The sequence below is a fragment of the Trachinotus anak genome, unplaced genomic scaffold (assembly GCF_046630095.1).
Source record: "Trachinotus anak isolate AG129_WGS33_773 ecotype Australia unplaced genomic scaffold, CSIRO_AGI_Tana_v1 ptg000025l, whole genome shotgun sequence".
In the NCBI taxonomy this organism is placed as follows: domain Eukaryota; kingdom Metazoa; phylum Chordata; class Actinopteri; order Carangiformes; family Carangidae; genus Trachinotus; species Trachinotus anak.
In genome coordinates this window covers 16,174,657-16,193,144 of record NW_027273876.1, presented here as the reverse complement: position 1 = coordinate 16,193,144, position 18,488 = coordinate 16,174,657, and the positions used below count along the sequence as shown (strand labels likewise).

At 40.1% G+C, this 18,488-nt stretch overlaps 2 protein-coding genes across 4 annotated transcripts in view; one reads left to right on the top strand and one right to left on the bottom strand.

The window, feature by feature from the left end:
* arhgap22b (Rho GTPase activating protein 22b) overlaps nt 1-10,049 on the top strand; it is a 38,342-nt gene extending 28,293 nt beyond the window's left edge. Inside the window, exons 6-12 of the mRNA XM_071463007.1 lie at nt 602-730; nt 3,755-3,962; nt 4,059-4,191; nt 4,280-4,353; nt 4,537-4,658; nt 4,779-5,820; nt 6,307-10,049. Coding sequence (XP_071319108.1) covers nt 602-730; nt 3,755-3,962; nt 4,059-4,191; nt 4,280-4,353; nt 4,537-4,658; nt 4,779-5,820; nt 6,307-6,529 — 1,931 coding nt within the window. The 3' untranslated portion in view covers nt 6,530-10,049. The remainder of the gene's footprint in view (nt 1-601; nt 731-3,754; nt 3,963-4,058; nt 4,192-4,279; nt 4,354-4,536; nt 4,659-4,778; nt 5,821-6,306) is intronic.
* Nucleotides 10,050-11,737: 1,688 nt separating this feature from the next.
* mapk8b (mitogen-activated protein kinase 8b) overlaps nt 11,738-18,488 on the bottom strand; it is a 31,164-nt gene continuing 24,413 nt past the window's right edge. For 2 of the 3 annotated variants that reach the window (XM_071462508.1, XM_071462511.1), the window contains 3 exons: nt 18,377-18,440; nt 17,701-17,778; nt 11,738-16,848 (listed from right to left, as the gene is read on the bottom strand). In XM_071462508.1, the coding sequence (XP_071318609.1) occupies nt 16,676-16,848; nt 17,701-17,778; nt 18,377-18,440 (315 nt within the window). In that variant the 3' untranslated portion in view covers nt 11,738-16,675. Of the gene's footprint in view, nt 16,854-17,700; nt 17,779-18,376; nt 18,441-18,488 lie in introns of all 3 variants that reach the window. The other variant, XM_071462509.1, reaches the window with a different exon arrangement.

Below are 18,488 nucleotides of genomic sequence, written 5' to 3'. Positions count from 1 at the left end.
GTGCAAACAGAAGTTAAAAGGTTAGAGATTAAGGATTTAAAATAACAATGAGGAACCAACAAATTAATTTTTAAAGTGCTTTGAGTTCCATGTGGATGGTGCTAAAAAGCCAAAAGCAGCTCTTCCAAGCTTAGTATGAACTCAAGGGACATGGAGTGTAAGTCAGTAATCAGTCCGGGTTTTATGTAGCCCAGTGGACAAAACTAACATACAAAGAATAAATGAAGGCAGTTTTCCAATAAGGCGCCTTGCAAATAAACAAATCTGTACGCAAATTGAGTGGCTAGTTATTATCATATTTTTGAAACTCTCAACAAAAATTAAATGGGTTCAAATCTAACTTACAGGCTGGTTCTCGCTCCCCCAACCTGCAATCCTGCTTATCCAATAAGGTCCCTGAAACAAACATAATTTGGAAATAAAAAATTGGGAAGGAGGGAAATATTTCATGGAGTTTTTGACATTATATATGGAAATCTACAATATACTGCATGTCCACGAATATACATTAATTCACATGAATTCAAATACAAATAAATAAATATTTGCAGAGTCTGGTGCACTTATTGTCATCTTTTTCCCCCCTCGTTTTTTCCTATAGGTGGAACAGGAGAGAAGGACCGGGCACCAATCAGCCATGAATCCTTCCTGCTCATGGCCAACTCCCAGACAGACATGGATGACTGGGTCAAGGCCATCCGGCGGGTCATCTGGGCGCCGTTTGGAGGAGGTAAACACAAACCTTTGACCTGAAACATGAGAAATACGATCACTTTTAAAAACATACAGATTCTCATCTTTGAGCATTTGACCTCATAAGAATGAACAACAAGGCTTTTTTAAGGGGAGATTTCGGCTGCAGGAAGGAACACGATGCTAAAATGAACAACATGGTGAAACATAAAGTAAAACCAGCAACAGAAAGACCTGAATTTTGAATTTTCAAAGAGATTAAAGATAAAATTCCTCAGTGAGGTTGAAAAGGACAACCAAATAGGAAAATATCTCTCCAGTGTGTCTTCATTATAGCGTATAAGTTACAAACATGAACCCAGTTGTGCAGAGTACCCCCAGCCCCCCCCCACTGTGTCTCATTCCTTTAGCCTGCAATTAAATTCTCACCCTGATGTCTCTATCCCTGGTGTCAAACTACTGTACCTGAATGGAGCAATGTTATTAGAGTTATCTGTCTATTCCAGTATAGTGTTGGTTTAAATTCAAAAATAGAGGAGCGGCTGCTTCTCTTAGGTTTCTGCCTGTGCTGGCACCTGTTAATGTGGCTTGATGAGTGATGAAGGAGCAGCACAGTATATGCACCGAATGCTGTATCGCCTTTACACTGTTATCCAGTTAAGAAGAGATTTTCTGTCTACTGCTAGAAAATCTCTTCTCTGTCTCTCCAAGGAGATCTGAGCCTGTGGTTAATTCTCACCCTGTCTGCTCCAGTCTGGAAGCTTAACTAGTGTACTTGACAGGAGGCCAGAAATATAACCAGGCTGGTCTGGGTGTGAACTGGGACAAGAGGAGCAGCTGAACAACATGGTGTGGGGTTACAAAGGAGCAGTATATTAATAGGGGGATAAATGTAGAATAACACACCAGTGATATAGCGTATGATGTCACTGGTCTCACTTTAAACTTCATTTTTAACGAGCCAGGTTTAAGCTCTGCTGGCAGGGCAGGGGGAAGGGTACCAACCACTGGAGATACAGCTACTGAAGATCAGGATTTCATCAGTCATGTAAATAATATATAAATGTAAATTCCACCTATATCCATCACAAATTCTCTCTACTCAAATTGCTTATGTCTGACATGTAATAATAATAATCCTTATGAATTAACTGTTAACTGGTTTGTGCCTCTCATGTATTACTGTTGCATTTCCAAACAATACCCAGTGATCTTTGAAATCTTTAAAGGTTGTTTAACACTTATCTCTAATCTGGAGATATTTCCAGACTCCCCAAAGACCCTCTGATCACTTCAATGAAAAAAATTATTCTGTCCAGTGCACAATTTAAAAAAAAAAAAAACCCCAAAAAACAGATTTTTCTACCTGTTTTCCAAGTTGCAATTCTTTTTTCTTAACCAAACAAAAATGGTAGCCAGAAACAACACATCTCCTTGCTCAAATTTGTATAAAAAAATTGAATTCAGATGTGTTTTGTTTGTCTGTATTTGTCTTATTTTCTATTATATCCCACTTTTCATGCACAAAATGTCACATTTATATTCTTGTGTTGCACAAAATGATTATGAAGTTGTGTCATTTCTGGCTATGTGGATAGACACTAGCATTACAAACAGGTTAAAACTAGTTTTTATCATGTGGTGGACTGAATATTGTTTCATTCAAATGGTTAGAAGAGTTTTTTGTGAAATCTGGAAATCAGTTTTAAACATTGTTGTTGGATTTTTTTTACAGATATAATTATTTATTTATTTTTTTTAAACTGATGAATTAGCTGATTGACATGAATATAGTAACAGAGAGACACAAACAGGGGCTGGCCTAACCGCATATCAACACAGTGTTTCAGGATAATGGATCTTCTTTTGGCCCCTAATGACCAAAATGTGTTCACACAGCTTTACATCTGTAAACACTGTAGGTTCACATTACTGGGCTAAAAGGAAAGTCAATATTGGATTTACATCCACCATGTAGATAAATAAGCAGCTCTTATATCATCAGGCTCGTGCTATGCTTGTTTCCACTGCTCGAAAGTGAAAAAACGAATGAATGCAAGTTGGAAATGCAGGAAACTTCAAATAAATTGTGCTGAGTGAATCAGTTTTGGCCCAGCTGTGGCACAGATGATGGGACAGAGGAACAAAGCTTAGGATCACTAAATCCTGCCTACATCCCTGATAACAGATGATAAAAATTTCTTTCATGGGGGGAGAGAAGCATCACAATCAGTAACATTCATCTGTAAGTGTAGTGGTAATCTGTTATCAGTGACCTCATGCTGGCTCGGTCATATTTCTCTCTGCCCTCTCAGATTCACTTGGTAGGGGGTGTCTGTCTCTCAGCTCTTGGTCCAGAATAGATCTGTCGCCAACTTATAGACCTGTCGTTAACGGCAGAACTGTGGTCACAGCACACTGACCCCCGTCTGCTGGTCACATTTCTCTCCTCTGTCAGCTGCCGGTTGCTTCGACTCCTCTGTCCTTTTACTCGACTGTAGGTCATTTCTGCGGCGCTGGACTTTGTAAATGCAGGATTAATCTACCAGCACAGTCCAATGCCTGAGCCAGAATGGACGAACTTGGTGAAATGCGGGTTTGGGATTTATGAGAAACGCTCTCTGCTGCTGTGCAGCTCTTGCTCGGTGAATTACTACGATTATTGTGAGCTGTCAGCCAGCTGTGACTGCTGCAGCCAGTCAGCAGGTAACAACAACAGTAATTTATTAACCAGGATTAACCTTTAGTTGTCTAATGTGTTTAAAATGACTTAATTATGAAGAAGTGTGTCTTTGATATAGACTTTGTATATTTACCTATTTCTTCTTCCTGTTTATAGCCAGTTCAAAACAGAGTTTCTTCTTCACAAGGATCTTTAATGAGGAATAACGCTGAGATTCAGTTTTCAGTCACAGGTCATCATGCTTTGAAAGTTGGTATCTTTCTGCAAAGGACCGGACAGTTTCTAATGGTGATGTTGGTCATGCTGTGACCTTAAAGTGAAACACTGGGCCTTAACATGAAATAATGAATATTTCATGTTTCCACCGTCTCTCTCCAGGGATATTTGGCCAGCGTCTAGAGGACACGGTGCAGTATGAGAAGAAGTTTGGCCCCCGGCTGGCACCCCTGCTGGTGGAGCAGTGTGTGGACTTCATCAGGGAGAGGGGTCTGGACGAGGAGGGTCTCTTTAGGATGCCAGGACAGGCCAATCTTGTCAAAGAGCTGCAGGAGGCCTTTGACTGCGGTGACAAGCCTCTGTTTGACAGGTAGACACAAGGGAGCGTTACAAGGGTACTCCAGCTGTTTTGAGAGTTAAATGATAGAACACCCAGTAGACAGCATCTCTCTGTGCTCCCTTGCAGTAACACAGACGTCCACACGGTGGCATCCTTGCTGAAGTTGTACCTGCGAGAGCTGCCAGAGCCAGTCATTCCCTTCTCCAAATATGAAGACTTTCTAACCTGTGCACAGCTTTTGGCCAAAGATGAGGAGGAGGTATGTGCAGTATACCCCAGATGCCTGTGTGCATACACCGAATTTGTGTGTGAATTATTCTGTGTCTAAACAATCTGTCTTTTATCAGGGGGTCCAGGAGCTTGGAAATCAAGTTAGCACTCTACCTCTACCGAACTACAATCTCCTCAAGTACATATGCAAGTAAGTCCACTGCCTTGTTTGTCTGAAACACACACCACACTCACAGATGTGTCATTTTTTTTTATCTTGATTGGCAGTTCCAACAATGATAATTAACACATGAGAATTCAGGAAGAAATGTTATCAGTACCCAATAATGATGACTGTGTCTGCTCTAGCATTTAACTCTGTATCTCGCCTTAGATTCCTTGATGAGGTCCAGTCCCACTGTATTGAGAACAAGATGAGTGTCCAGAACCTCGCCACAGTATTTGGACCAAATATCCTTCGACCCAAGATGGAGGATCCAGTTACTATCATGGAAGGTATGCACAATGTTCAGTAACTTAATGGTAAAAAGTCACCACAAACTATTTACCTCTGGTTGTATTGACAAAGATGAATGTAAATAAAAGTATTTTGTATTCGTGGTCCATATTATCCAGGCACCTCTCTGGTCCAGCACCTGATGACAGTGCTCATTAGGGAACACAACCGTTTGTACTCAGGGAGGGACCAGGAGGGACTCACCTTACCCCAGACAGAGCTCCCTGTCCAAGGGCATCAGCTCCAACATCGTAGCCTGGGAGCCTGGATCTCTGAGGAGGACCTTCAGAGCTGCCCGGTCTCTAACCCTGACCAAGAGCTGCACAGCAGTGCCTCTTCTCTGGATGCCAAACTGTGTGCAGCCGTCACACCCACCCAGACCCCCAACCCAAACCCTGTACCAAAACTGGGGTCTTCATCAGGGAAGGGAGAGACAGTGGTCAGCCCGAGTAAACAAGTCAAGACCATGCCTTCCTGGAAGTACTCATTCAAAAGCTCCTCAGCGCCACGTTCACAGCCACAAGCCAAGCAAAGCGGCGGCGGCAGCTCCGTGGCAGATACAACTAGTGTATCTTCTGGTGGGGGAGGAGGTGGAGGTGGAGGTGGTGGGGGAGGTAACTGGCTCATGAATGGTTTGTCCTCTTTGAGGGGACACCGGCGCACGTCTTCAGGTGAGCGGTCCGCCCGCGACCGCGACTCCACTGGCTCCTCACAGAGACTGTCCACCTATGACAACGTCACCTCCTCCTCCAGCATGGGGAGTGTACCGAGTGTATCCAGCACACCGTGGTCCACCTCTTCCTGCGAGATCTCTGTCCCTGACTCTGGAAGTGAGCCTCCAGCGAACCAGAACTGCGGAGCAGGGGGTGAAAGTGGGGAAAAGGGGGAGTGGATGGAGAGCCAGAGGGAGATTGACAGAGGACGGGATGGGGGGATGATGACAGACCCGAGCTCTGAACAGGACAGTTGCGAGGCCATGGAGCTGTGCAGCAGCAGTGCAGCCTGCAGTGAGAATGGAAACATGGCCCTGGCAGCTGGCGTGCCGTCTATCATCATGTCTGAGGATGGAGACGGAGTAAATTTAACACTCAGCAGTCTGGTGGAAGGACTGAAGGACGAGCTGAGGAAACAGAAGACCACCTACGAAACAAGGATACAAAAGTAAGTCTGTGTTCTAGGATCTCCTAAACTTAATAGTATGAGTGTAGATTATCTTGTGGTGCTAATTGTTTAATGACTGAAAGAGTCAAACATTTGCTCACTGACACTGCTTCTTTGCTGTGTAGGTAAAGTTAGTGAGTGGGACAGTTAAAAGGATACTTGGAATGCAATTTAGTTGTGTAATTCAGATTGTGTGTTAAGAAATTGAAGTCTCTAAGCCAAAGGGGAGATAACATCATCATTATCATTTTCCCAGATCCACAGCAAACATGATACTACTGTTTCACTGTTAGCAACTCCTCTTGGCAAGTAATCATTGAATATTAGTGTCTTTTTCCATGACTGACTAACTGAGTGAGAGTTGAGTGATCATTGTTCCACCACCGGTCAGCTGAATGCTACGTTTTGTCTATTTTGAAATGTAACCAAAGAGTAAAGGTGAGTGTCTTTACTGATTCCTCTCTGTGTTGTGCTGCATCTCCTCAGACTGGAAGAGTCCAGTGCTGCTCTGTGTGCACAGATGGAGCGTTTGGAACAAGAGATGGAGCAGGAAAGGAAGAAGCAACGGATGTTGGAGATCAAACTACGAAACTCTGAGCGGGCAAGAGAGGATGCAGAAAACCGCAACCGGCTCCTGGAGAAGGAGATGGAGGATTTCTTTTCCACATTGGGAGATTTGGCCCTGGGTGCAAGGACTAGCGACATTTGATTCGTCAAGGCCGCTCATCTGCCTGTGGCCAAAACCGTGGCTGTCATCAGGGTTTATACTTTGGGGGTTGAGTGTCTGTTAACGTCATCTTCAGTGCATCAGGGCATTCCTTCAAAATAAAAGAAGAAAATAAAGGAGCCGGCCATATTTGTGTACATTCAGGACAAACTCGAAGGAAACTGAAATATAGAGATGATAGAAGAAATTTTGAAGGAAATCATTATCAAACTGGGACTGACTGCGTGTTCCATCATCTCCATTATGCACCAAGCGGTTTTGACTGTCTTACGCATGCGTGAAAAGGAAACATTAAGACGGTACTCCTGTGATTACCCTCCTTGGGACGAGTTCAGGGTTGTCTTGTGAAGGCAGTATTCTAACAGTTCAGATGTCTGAATGTGAGTGGTGGAACGCAATGTAATTTCTCTGACACTCTCCGCACTGGAGAGCACTGACCACTATTTTACAAGGACACTAAATGAATAGATTTCGTGTTGAAACTGTAAGACCTGTTAGAGATCTTGATGTTGAATGCAAACAGCTGACTGACATTAATCTTTATCTGATATTTATCTTGAACGAAAAGGTTAAACATTTCGGGAAATACATTTATTCGCTTTTTTGCTCAGAGTTCACGACCGCTGTTAACACACTGCAACACTGACTGTCCTAGTTCCAGCCTCTCCACTCCTGAAAAAATATTTTGTCTTTTTTTTTTTTCCAGAGAAGGCTTTTTTGTTCATCCAGGCTCCCATAGAAGCTCAGGTTTCCTCTCCTCACCTCTTGCTGTTTATGGAAAATATTTTATAAGTATAATCAATGGTCCTGTTGGCGTGCTGCAGTGTCCCTGCTGGTGCTAGGAGCACTGTGCGTCATGTGATGCACTGCAGTGCTGCAGATGCAGTGTGTTTTCAGCAGCAGTGTTAACTTAATGACTTGCTTACTTGAGCAACTTTTCAAAGAAGCACGCAGCAACAAATCTAGTGACTCTTTGGACAAACCTTAGCTACTTTTAATGGAACTGTTACTAATATTGGCCCATGAGTCAGAGGCACACCTGTCTCTGTGGAGCCTGTGCATCATTTCACAATATAGCTATTACAGCACAGTCGTTGTCTTTAACTTATGTGTATGTGACAGTTACAAACAGTTATAGCAGTGCAGGGCAGCAGCTTGGAAGCGCCTGCTGTTTAAACATGTAGTCTTAATGTGCCACGCTATTTCATACTCGTTCCGTTGACTGACAACAGACACAGAAAAACGAGGACAGCTTTATCAGGGATTCGACTGTATTTAAATACTGTATTTGTGAGCACAGAGAGTAGGAAAGAAGCAAACAGATAAAGGGCTGAAACTGGCTGACACTTGGCAGAATACGATGGTGATGACGACGATGAGGGCACAAATATGGGGTTAGTGCATGACATCATCTAGCAACACTTAGCGAGTTTTCCAGTAGGTTTTCGCTACCTTCCGTTGAAAGTGGTTGACAACACTGGTTTTCAACTTCAGATGTCTGTACACTAACCTAAGCTAGCTGGTTTTAGCTTTATATTTAGCATGCATACATGAGAGTGTATCAGTCTTCTCATCTAACCCTCAGCAAGAAAGCGAATAAAACTGATTCCCAGGTGTCTTCCCAAACTGTTTCTTCAAATGTACAGTGAGTTAACACAAATTACAACAAAAACATATCTTTTTGCTTGCCTGTAGTGGTAGGTAGCTGGCAAATAGCTTTTCCTTTGGCTGGATTTGACGATACAATAGAGGTCTGTAATTATCCAGAATAATGTGATTTTTTTTAATCCTGTGAGGCCCAGAAATTAAATTCAAATTATCTCAATTTTTTTTGCCAGAATCTCAGACGGATACCTCAAAGCCTAGGCAAATTACATCGAAGCTATTAGCATGGCTAGACAGTACTAATTTGGGCTGTAGAAAATATGTTTTTTTTGTAATTTGGGTCAACTGAATCCATTCCCATCCCGTATTTGTACTGCAGATGTTTCTTGCTGTTTTACCATAGAGCAAAAGCAGGTGCAGAAAACAATTTTGAAATTCCTGTTGGTACCAGACGGTGGGTGGGACCTTCTCTGTAGCTGCCTCTGTACTCCTCTCTGTCCTCAGGCCCGTCCAGTGCCTCTCTAGTCACCATCTACATGGTTTCCATGTCCATTTGATAACAAAGTCTCAGTCTGCGGTTCACTTCGAACCACATAGATGTCAATATACCTTTAATGTACAGATGATGCAACAGGGACAATGAAAAGAATTATTCAAGCATTTTCAACTTAGCTCATGCTGCCTTGTACACAGGGCAATGTGGCTCAATAGGTGAAGACCATTTACAGTACACAGTAAATACCAAAGCTGGACTGCCTCAGCTGTTCACTCACTAAAAATCAGAATGGCCTGCCTGGAAGCCATGTTGATTTTGGCACATGAAGCTGAACACTGCCCTCAAAAAAAAAAAACAAAAAAAAAAAACAATGGAATTTCCTGGTCGTGCCTTCAGGGAAGTGTTGTTTAATAGGAAAAATGTAGTGTTGCTTGCTTGTCCAGAGATGTAGTGCATATATTCGCCCATAGTACACACAGTGGCTGCATTGTTGTTGTTTATTTTATTTTATTTTTTATTTTTTAATATGGCAACAAACTGCTGACGATGAATAACTTGATCTCCCTAGAAGGTGCCAATTCTTGTGAAAGTGAACTGAATGGAGGATTTGAATTAAGAATGTATACTTGTAGTGAATGTAATGTGTTGTTGATGAAACCAGCCTGATGAAAAAAAAAAAAAGGAAATGATTAACAAACAGAAAAAATGCTAGTTTCTCCCAGCTCTCCAAACCACATCTGATTCCAGTTGTCTTACTTTGACTCCAGCTGAACATGTGATGTATTATAATGCATTATGGGATGCATCACACAGACCCACATCACATCAGGTAACTGTGATGTGCGTTATAAAACTGGTCCATTGGATTGTTAATTTTATGTTTCCAAAATGAGGAGTTGCAGATATCTGTTTTGTAAGATTTGCATGTGGTTACATTGCTGAAAATGTCTTTTTTTTTTTTAGCATCTTATCACCAATCAGAAAAATGCCCTCAAGAAGTTGAAGTGACCCCGATTTCTTGAAGGGCCCGGCAAACGGTATAAGTGAAAGAGTGCTTTTGGTTGAACAATGTGACTGTACTTTTTTCTTTTTTTACATTTTATAAAGAAACATAAAATTGATGGAATTACATTACCATTTTTAATTGCACAGGTTTACAAGGTAATTGTCCTTTATGGCGTTATGCCTATAAACTACCACTACCACAGTCCATAATATGATGGTCTAAATCTATAGCAGGTTCTTCGATTTCAAAAGAGACATTTATTTTCCTTTTATGTATGACTGAGTGTTTCTTATTTCTCTGCTGATCATCTATGGTGCTTATTTATTATGGTTTTCCACTATTGTAATGAATGGACATGTATGGGAATAAAGGTGACAAAGATCATCTGTAAGACATTAGTGAACTTGGAGTATTTCATCTAATCTCATAAACATGTCTGTCACTGTCTTTTCATTTCATGTAAAAAGATAAAGGATACGGAGGCAGAAAACACACTTGGCATATCGCAGCTTATTTAAAATACTGGTGGTGCTGCAGCAGAGAAGAACATCTTTTTTAAAGTTTCCTTCAAAATGTAGCGAAGAAGACAGAATACTGATCAGTTCTGCAGTACAATTTACATTAACAGGTGCTTGCATTCAGTTGGTCACCTGTTTAGGCTGGAGTTATTCTATATTTTTTACTATTGTCAACAAATCACATTAACATTTCCTGATGTGTCCATCAGTCTGGACAGTTACACAATTTGTTCTTCAGTTATTGTGCTTAAATTTGAAACATAATAATCAATGCTACAATAAAGTGAGAGTTGCCATTTAGACTGAGGTGGAATCTGTTAATATGAGGAGTAAAGAGATGACCATGCAAGTGTAGAAGATAATAATAATAATGTGGCTAAAAAAAAAAATCTATGAGCGAGATACCAAAGGAAGTCGGTTGCGCATACAAAAAATAGAAAATGGCACCTAAGCTTGGTAGACTGAGACGCAGGGGTCTTGTGGAGGACCAAAAATGAATTTGCATGGTGAAGAAAAAACCCTTTACGTCTGCACAGCAAGTCAAGAATGCTCTCCAGGATTCACCACAAGATGCAAACCCCTGGTAAACCTCAAAAACAGAAAGATCAGGTTGCAGTTTACAAAAACACACAAAAAGACCATTCGAAGGCTGGAACAAAGTTCTATAAACAGATGAAACAAAAATCATGGGAAGAGGAAAGTGTGGAGAAAAAAGGAACAGAAACACCAGCAACGTACCACTTAATCTGTCAAACATGGGAGTGGCTCTGCTATGGTTTATGCATATACGACTGCCAATGGAACTGGCATACTGGCATTAACTGATAATTTCACTGCTGATGGATGCAACAGGGTAAATGCTGAAGTCTACAGGAGCGTTCTGTCTGCCCACATTAAACCGAATGCATCAAAACTCATTGGATGACATTTCATCATTCAGCAGGATAACCGCCTTAAACATATGGCCAAAGGAACCGAAGAGCTTTCCAGGTCGGGTGGCATATCTTCGACTGGTTGAGAAAGTCACCTGACCTCAGTCTGATTGAGCTGCATGTTGTCCTTCCACAAGACCAGAATAAAGGCTGAGACCCACAATGAGCAAGAGCTGAAGGAGGCTGTCGTGAAGGCAGGAGAGAATCACGAGGGAAGACACAGAGCATCTTTTGATGTCTGTGGGACATGGGTCAATGACTGCAAAGGAATGTCCACAAAACATTAAATATGATCATTCTTTTGCCCTCATATGTATCTGTATAGTTACTTTTGAACCCCTAAACTCTATGCTCATTAAAAGGGCTGTATCTCCCACAAAGTTCTTTCTATTTTGATATAAAAACTACTCCAATTAAAGCTGAGACTTAGCATTTCAATATAGGTCATTCATTATTTTACTTCAAATTGGATGTGGTGAGGCACAGAAGATCAAAAAAAAATGATCTGGACTGTATATCACATTAAAAAGAGGTACTGGGTGTCACCAAAGAGCAAGTTTACTGTGCTATGTACGCAGCAACAAATGTTGGGCAACTTGTTACTACAGAAAGAAGACGACATACAACCACAAATCAAAGTGTATTTCTTTTATTTGCAGTACATGTTTTTTTAATTTTTAATATTTTTTTTTAAGAGGTGGCATCATCAGATCCCAGTGCGTGTATTCTAGTAGTGCACTTCTTGTTGGTTGCGGTTTTTGGGACGCATAGATCCAGGAATTCTTAAAACTACTTGCATGGCTGGATTCACTAGCAAACATTACAAACCAGCACCATACATATAATGATTTATAATGATCTTTTTTGTGTTTATTAACATTATTGTCCCTACCAAGTCCCAAATCAAAACCTGTCAGCCATGGTGTGACTTAAAGAAGTTCCTGTCTCTAAATGAAACCATGGCTGATAGATTAGTTTGGTGGCTAAGACTGATTACGTAACATTATGACTATAAACAAGTCACGGAAATAAAAATTGATCTTATTCATAAAAAAGGAAAACATGGATTGACAGTACCAAACATTTTCTTTACCTTCAGGAGACAGCTAACAAAGGCTAGGCCCATCACATACTACTAGCACAGTTTGCTGAAGGTATTGCACATTTAGTTTAAAAACAAAAAAACAAACAAAACAAAACAAAAAAAAAAAGAACAAAAAATACATATAACAATTCTCTTACTTCTAGGTGAAGTATACATAATGTACAAAACTAGAAGTCTGTTGAAACCGACAAATAGTACACTTTCAAATAAATAAATAATGGAATCTGTTATTCACACGTCTTCAATAGCTAATTCTGCAGGCGACTAAATATATGCAAGAACTGGCAGAAATTCAGCGTGAGGTAGTTCATCAAAGCCGACTTAAATCAGAATGACATTGTTTGGAGAGATGCGGTAATAATTTAAAAAAAAAAAAAAAAAAAAAAAAAAAGCAACAACAACCTAAGAACAAAAGGAAGAAAAACAAAAACTCAAATTAAAGCCCCTAATGTTGGGCTAGAAAATTAAGAGCACTTTTCACAACAAAATGTTCTTTCTGATTGATTTTTTTTTTTTTTTTAGCTAATTTGACAAATGGACTTATATGACAAATGTATACATGTCATTTTTGTCTCCCTGCTATCCGTGCCTTCTCACTGATGTGAAACTGTTTAAGTCCTTGTTTTTACTCTGTGCCTGTCAAAACACTACTGCACATTTACCACTGGACAGTTTGACTTTGTGCTGTTGTGATCTACAATAACTGACAGCAGACTGGAATAAGTGTTGCACTGTGCTAATAAGGCCCTGCTTCTGCTAACACTGTACATTGCTAGCAAACCCTCAATAACCGTTCTTCTCCACTGTGGTGACTGAAAAGAGAGCAGGAGCCGTTACCCCAGCCGTTCTTAAGTTCTTACTTCGCCAAGTTACAACGTACACTGTGTCGTTAAAGTGGAGCTTTATCACAAAATTTAAATGGGTTGCACCACACAAACTAGCTCTTATGTAGAGTTGTTACTAAATATTTACACCCAACTGCCAGGTTACCTGTTTGCGTAGCTAACTGTCAAAGCTAGCATTAGCGTGCTAACATATTAACTATTATGTAGCTATTGTAACTGACAAAGCCAACATTAGCTAGCTTACATAATAAATATAAACCGTTATGTAGCCACTGTAGGTGACAAAGCTAACATTAGCTTGCCAATATATCAAATATTAACTGTTGAGTAGCTCAGTGACAAAGCTAACGTTTTGTTTTTTTTTTGCGTTATTACCCGTTTACAAGAAGAGTTAAAAGTGGCAATGCATATGGTCAACGCTGCTGCTAGCACTGTAAATGCTTTTAATATTAATGTAAACTAGGTTTTTGAAATTTGAAATAAATTCCACAAAAAATAACATAATATACGTCAAATTACAAAACATTATACTAATAATGTTAGAGTAAGTGACCTAATAAAACTAATAAGGTTAAAAAGATATTTCCCACTTATTCTAAACTGCTAATTCATGCATACTTACTGTATGCACATAAATAAAACAAAGTAACACTACATTTACAAAGCACTGGCAGTTTAATACGTTGTTCGGGCTACTAAAACTGTCACTGCCATTACGTTACAGCTTGCTACAATTCCAGTTTAGATTTCATTTTGATAATGCTACAGATAATTTTGACAGCCAGTTTACCGATGCTAAGGCTTTTACTTACTCAGAAATTCCTTAAGTTTTAATGGTGCAACCCGATTTTGTCTCACTAGTTTGAAACTTTGAAGTTGTTGCTAAGAACTTGAGGACACACACTTGGTAATGGATTTACGAATAGTTGTTTCAAATTGAAACAGGAACTGAGCCATAGTGTGGCAGTATTTGAGACATTTGACGTTAAATGAATGGTTGTGTCTTTGTTTAGCCATGTCTTTTTACATGGTTGGCAGACAACAAGTTGCCTGAGCAGGGCACAGCACTGAGCCACGGCCTATGCTGCAGTCTACAGACAACCTTTTTTTCCACTTTGTTTTGAGCTTACTAGATAAATGTCCATGTCAAAGATCAAGACATGTCCTGGACAGATGCACTGCCTGTGTTACACATCTGGACAATCCTAGCATAGCACTGTTTATGCTGACATCCACAACACCTGCTCATGATCCATGACAACAGTACAATACATCCAGACTCTGCCTCTTGCAGAAAATCATGCAAACATTTCTAGCAGGCAGAACGGCTGCTTGAAACTTTTACAGATGGCGCAAAAAGCTAAAACAGAAAATACCGTTAATTCCTTTGTTTTATCATTTATGACCAAGATGGTGATGTTCATAGTCTTCAAAGGTCAACAAACAACTTGCCTTGACAGATTTAAGCTAATAAGGCTAGTTCAAACTGTTCAGTTAGTAATTTAAAAGTGAATTAGCCAGAAACACTGTGGTTGTTTGGCTCTGCCTCTCAGAAATGTGTTTGTGCATCAATCTGCCTTTTAACTATAAACATTTTCCAAAACCATTCACAAAATACTGACAATAATGCAGAGTTCACTCGTTTAGTTTGCTCCAGTAGTTGAACTTTCTTACTTAAACTTAACTTTTCAGTTCATTTTTCTCACTTACAGTCATCACATTGAATTAGTACTCAAAAAAAAGCCAAAAAACTGGTATTAACCTATATTTCGGTTGCTGTCACTGCAAAGAAATACTTCTTTTTACTTTGATGAAAGACCTTGATAAAACTGCCTCTTTTTCTGAAATGACTCAAATACATGCCTAAGCATCTCGCTGCATACATCATCACCTTCTTACCCTGCAAGACACCACAGTCTCCCACCCAAGGGTCAAAATCAAAACAAGTAGAAAAATATACAATACCTTTGTGAGAACTACAACCCCATCATACATTATTGGTTTGATGTGGACACTACTGCTGTTATCCAGACGCCATTAAAACCTACACATAATGAATACACTTCCTCCCACCTACTCAGGAATGAATGACAAACAACAGGCACTTTTCCTTTCAAAATAAATCAAAATCACTGAAAAAGGGCACTATTATTGCATACAATAAGAATAATTTGTTTCATTTTACTCGGCTTATTTGTGCTGCTGTTTAACATGCTAGGTGTTAGGTTCTTTTATTCACAATTGCAGGCAAGTCTGGTAAGCAAAGTGTTTGGCCAATTTTTAGAGGAAAAAAAAAACACTTTCAAATTTCCAAATTCAATAAAGTACATTACTAATAACAGGATCTGGTAGAAAGAAGCAGACATTTTTCACACTGTTCCATCAGGTTTCAGAATCATTATCCCTCCAAGACAAATATCAACACGTTCACATGCGTTCTCAATATCACAATTCCCTACTTGACTGAAGCACATTCTACTTACACCGTCACCGAGTTTACAACCTCACACAACTCTATGTCTTGAAAAACCTCCCTAAGCACGACGAAAAACATTCTAAAGTCCTGAACTGTTAACAATACCTCACTGTCAAAGCAAGCCAAAGGAGAACGTGAAACAGCTCGGCTTTCAGTCCTCCAAAGCAATACCGCCAGACCAGTTCCATAATGTCACACTGCCTGTTGCACTCAAGAGAAGAGGTACTTTAAAGCACTTAAAAATACAGAAGACAGTCATCAAAATGCTCCAAGTTATCTTGCGGGACGTCACTGTGCCTTTATCAATCCCATAGCTTAATTGTAGATCATAAAATAAATCATATGGTGAAAGTATCTCAGTATTTTGAAATTTTGACTGAACAGGAAGTGAAGAAAATTATAAAGCTTTCATTAAGTTGAGATTTACAATGTAGGCTGTAGTAGTGACTCACAAGAAAAAAAATCTTTTTACAAACGAATCTAAATGACCTCAGTTGAAATAAACGGATATGTCATATGCATTTAAAACAATATCCATATCATGAGAGATAAAACAGGTAAGGGGAATACTAAGACCTTACATTTGTCAATTAAATTATGTTTCAGTGGCTCACTGCAAACTCATATTGAAGATAAAACTACATCTACCATAAAATCTGTACAAACTATATTTATATGGCAAGTTGTAAAAGCGAGTGAAAACAAATGACTTTCAACAGAAAAATAGATCACATTAAACATTTTACAGATATTTCTTTAAATTCTCACTGTCGGTTAATACAAACCGGAACATAGTGAAATCATAAAAATTCTCTTATCATCTTAGGTTTCTGAAAAATTAAGAAATGCCACAATAAATTACAGCTAGGACTCAAATGAAAAGAAATCCTAATAAAAAAAATAAAAAAAAAAGACTATAACTGTCATAAAAAAAGAAAAAAAAAAAAGATCTGTCCTTTCAGAAATATTTCTCAAACAGCTAGCTGGCTAATCGCTACACTACTGAAGACAAGCACATAGAGGAGGTGGGAGGAGGCAGATGAAGGGAGCAGGGGCAAAGAGCCAGTGTCGGGCTGGTGGTCTCAAAGGCGACCAGGGAACTTGGCCCGGCCCAGCCCTGGACCAGGAGGAGGAGTAGATGATAGTCATCTGCAGCAGCCCAGGGGGCCGGAGGTCGTAGCAGTGGCTGTGGCGACAGCGGCGGCGCTGGCTGTCTCCAGGCTGCTGTCGGTGTCGGTCAGGGTCAGGTCGGTGGACATGGAGGCGGAGGAGGACGTGGAGGGGTGGTGCTGGTCGGGGCTGCTGCTCACTGCTGCACCTGTGCTATGAGGAACAGGAGAAAGCCTGTGGTCAGTCATCGAGTGTCATTGTGCAGCTGTAGGCGAGCTAATGAAGTCTGGGTAACGCTGGTGAGATGGAGCTCTGTTATACCTTCTTCAATGATACATGTTCCATGATACAAGTTTCACAGTGTAATCTAAGTTGTAATGTTAATTGTTGTACAACGACAAAGAACCACTTACATTCAACTTACATTCAAATTTGATTTAAGGGAAATTTATAATCTCGAATCCAATCTACTTGCATGTCTTTGGACAATGAAAACTACAGGAATGTAAAAATTACATTCATTCTGGATGGGCCAAAAAAATCAGCTAATTTTTGTATTGATGTTACTGCTTCATAATATCATACCAGATATTACGTTTTTGCTGAAAATGGCCAGTTTTATTTAGAATGTGATACATCACAGCTTCTCTATGCTGTTTCTGGATAGACAGAAAAATTAAGATGAAAACAATCAGAGGCTCAGATAGACAGTTTTATTTTGTAATATAATGGACTGAACAAGCAAAAAGAGCAGTTCCACGTGGCAGCAGAGCAGTGCATAAATCCCTGCAGATACAGGTCAGGAGCTTTATTAATGTTCACATCATCAGGAGGAAAAAAGCGACTTTGACTGTGGCATGATTGTTGGTCCAAGACAGGCTGGTTAGAGTATTTCTGAAACTGTTGATCTCCTGGGATTGTCGGTGTTTCTTAATAAAGTGCTATGTGAGTCTATGTGCACAGGCATGCTGAGCAGCACAATCAATTTCTCATCCCTGAGCGGTGAAAGCTCTGTTGAACAGTCTCACACACACTCAAACACACAAGAAACTCCACTAACCTATGGATGCTGGCTGTCCCCTGATGACGCCGTTCTTTGTCCTTTCCTCCCAGTCCAACACTTCTTTATATATCAATTCTGCAACAAAGTACAATGATTTAGCTCAGTGAGGAGGTGAGAAAAAACAGGGAAGAGTGAGTGCTGTAAAATCTGTAAGACCGTTTTCCTTTATCACGTCTGAGTTGACACAGCAGGTAAATATGAGTGAGCCGTTTCTAGTTCACTGATGTCAGTAAATGTCAGGTTTTCTGGGTTTTTTTAATGGAGGAATTTGTAATTTTATCTAACTGTGTGATAAACTAATTCTAAAGAGAGACACATGGGATGACGTCCTCCAGCAGTGTGTGTGGAATCAGGAAACACCAACCTGTAACACCTCAGGTGTGAATCTCCTGCTGTCATTGTCATTCTGTGAACACTAAAAGGAAAATCTACATGGAGGAAGCACCTCGTCCTACTCCTAAGTTTCACCAGTCATTTTTTTTAGATGTACAGTTCATTAGTACATTCATACATTGAGACAGTTATGCAGAGGAACATTCAGCTCAGTTTGAGAGTGAAGATTAAATGTCCCACAGGCTATGAAGCACGAAGCCAGACCCACCTTATGCAACACAATGCAAAAAAGACATGACAGTTTATCAGAGAGGAAAGGAGAGGAGAGGGGCTTTCCTACCTTTCCACTCCTCCACTGTGTGCTCTCTCTCATCCAGCTGCTTGTCTGTGATCACTGGTGGTGGCTGCAAAAAGACAGACAGACACATGTTTTCTATATTTCAGTCCTCTTA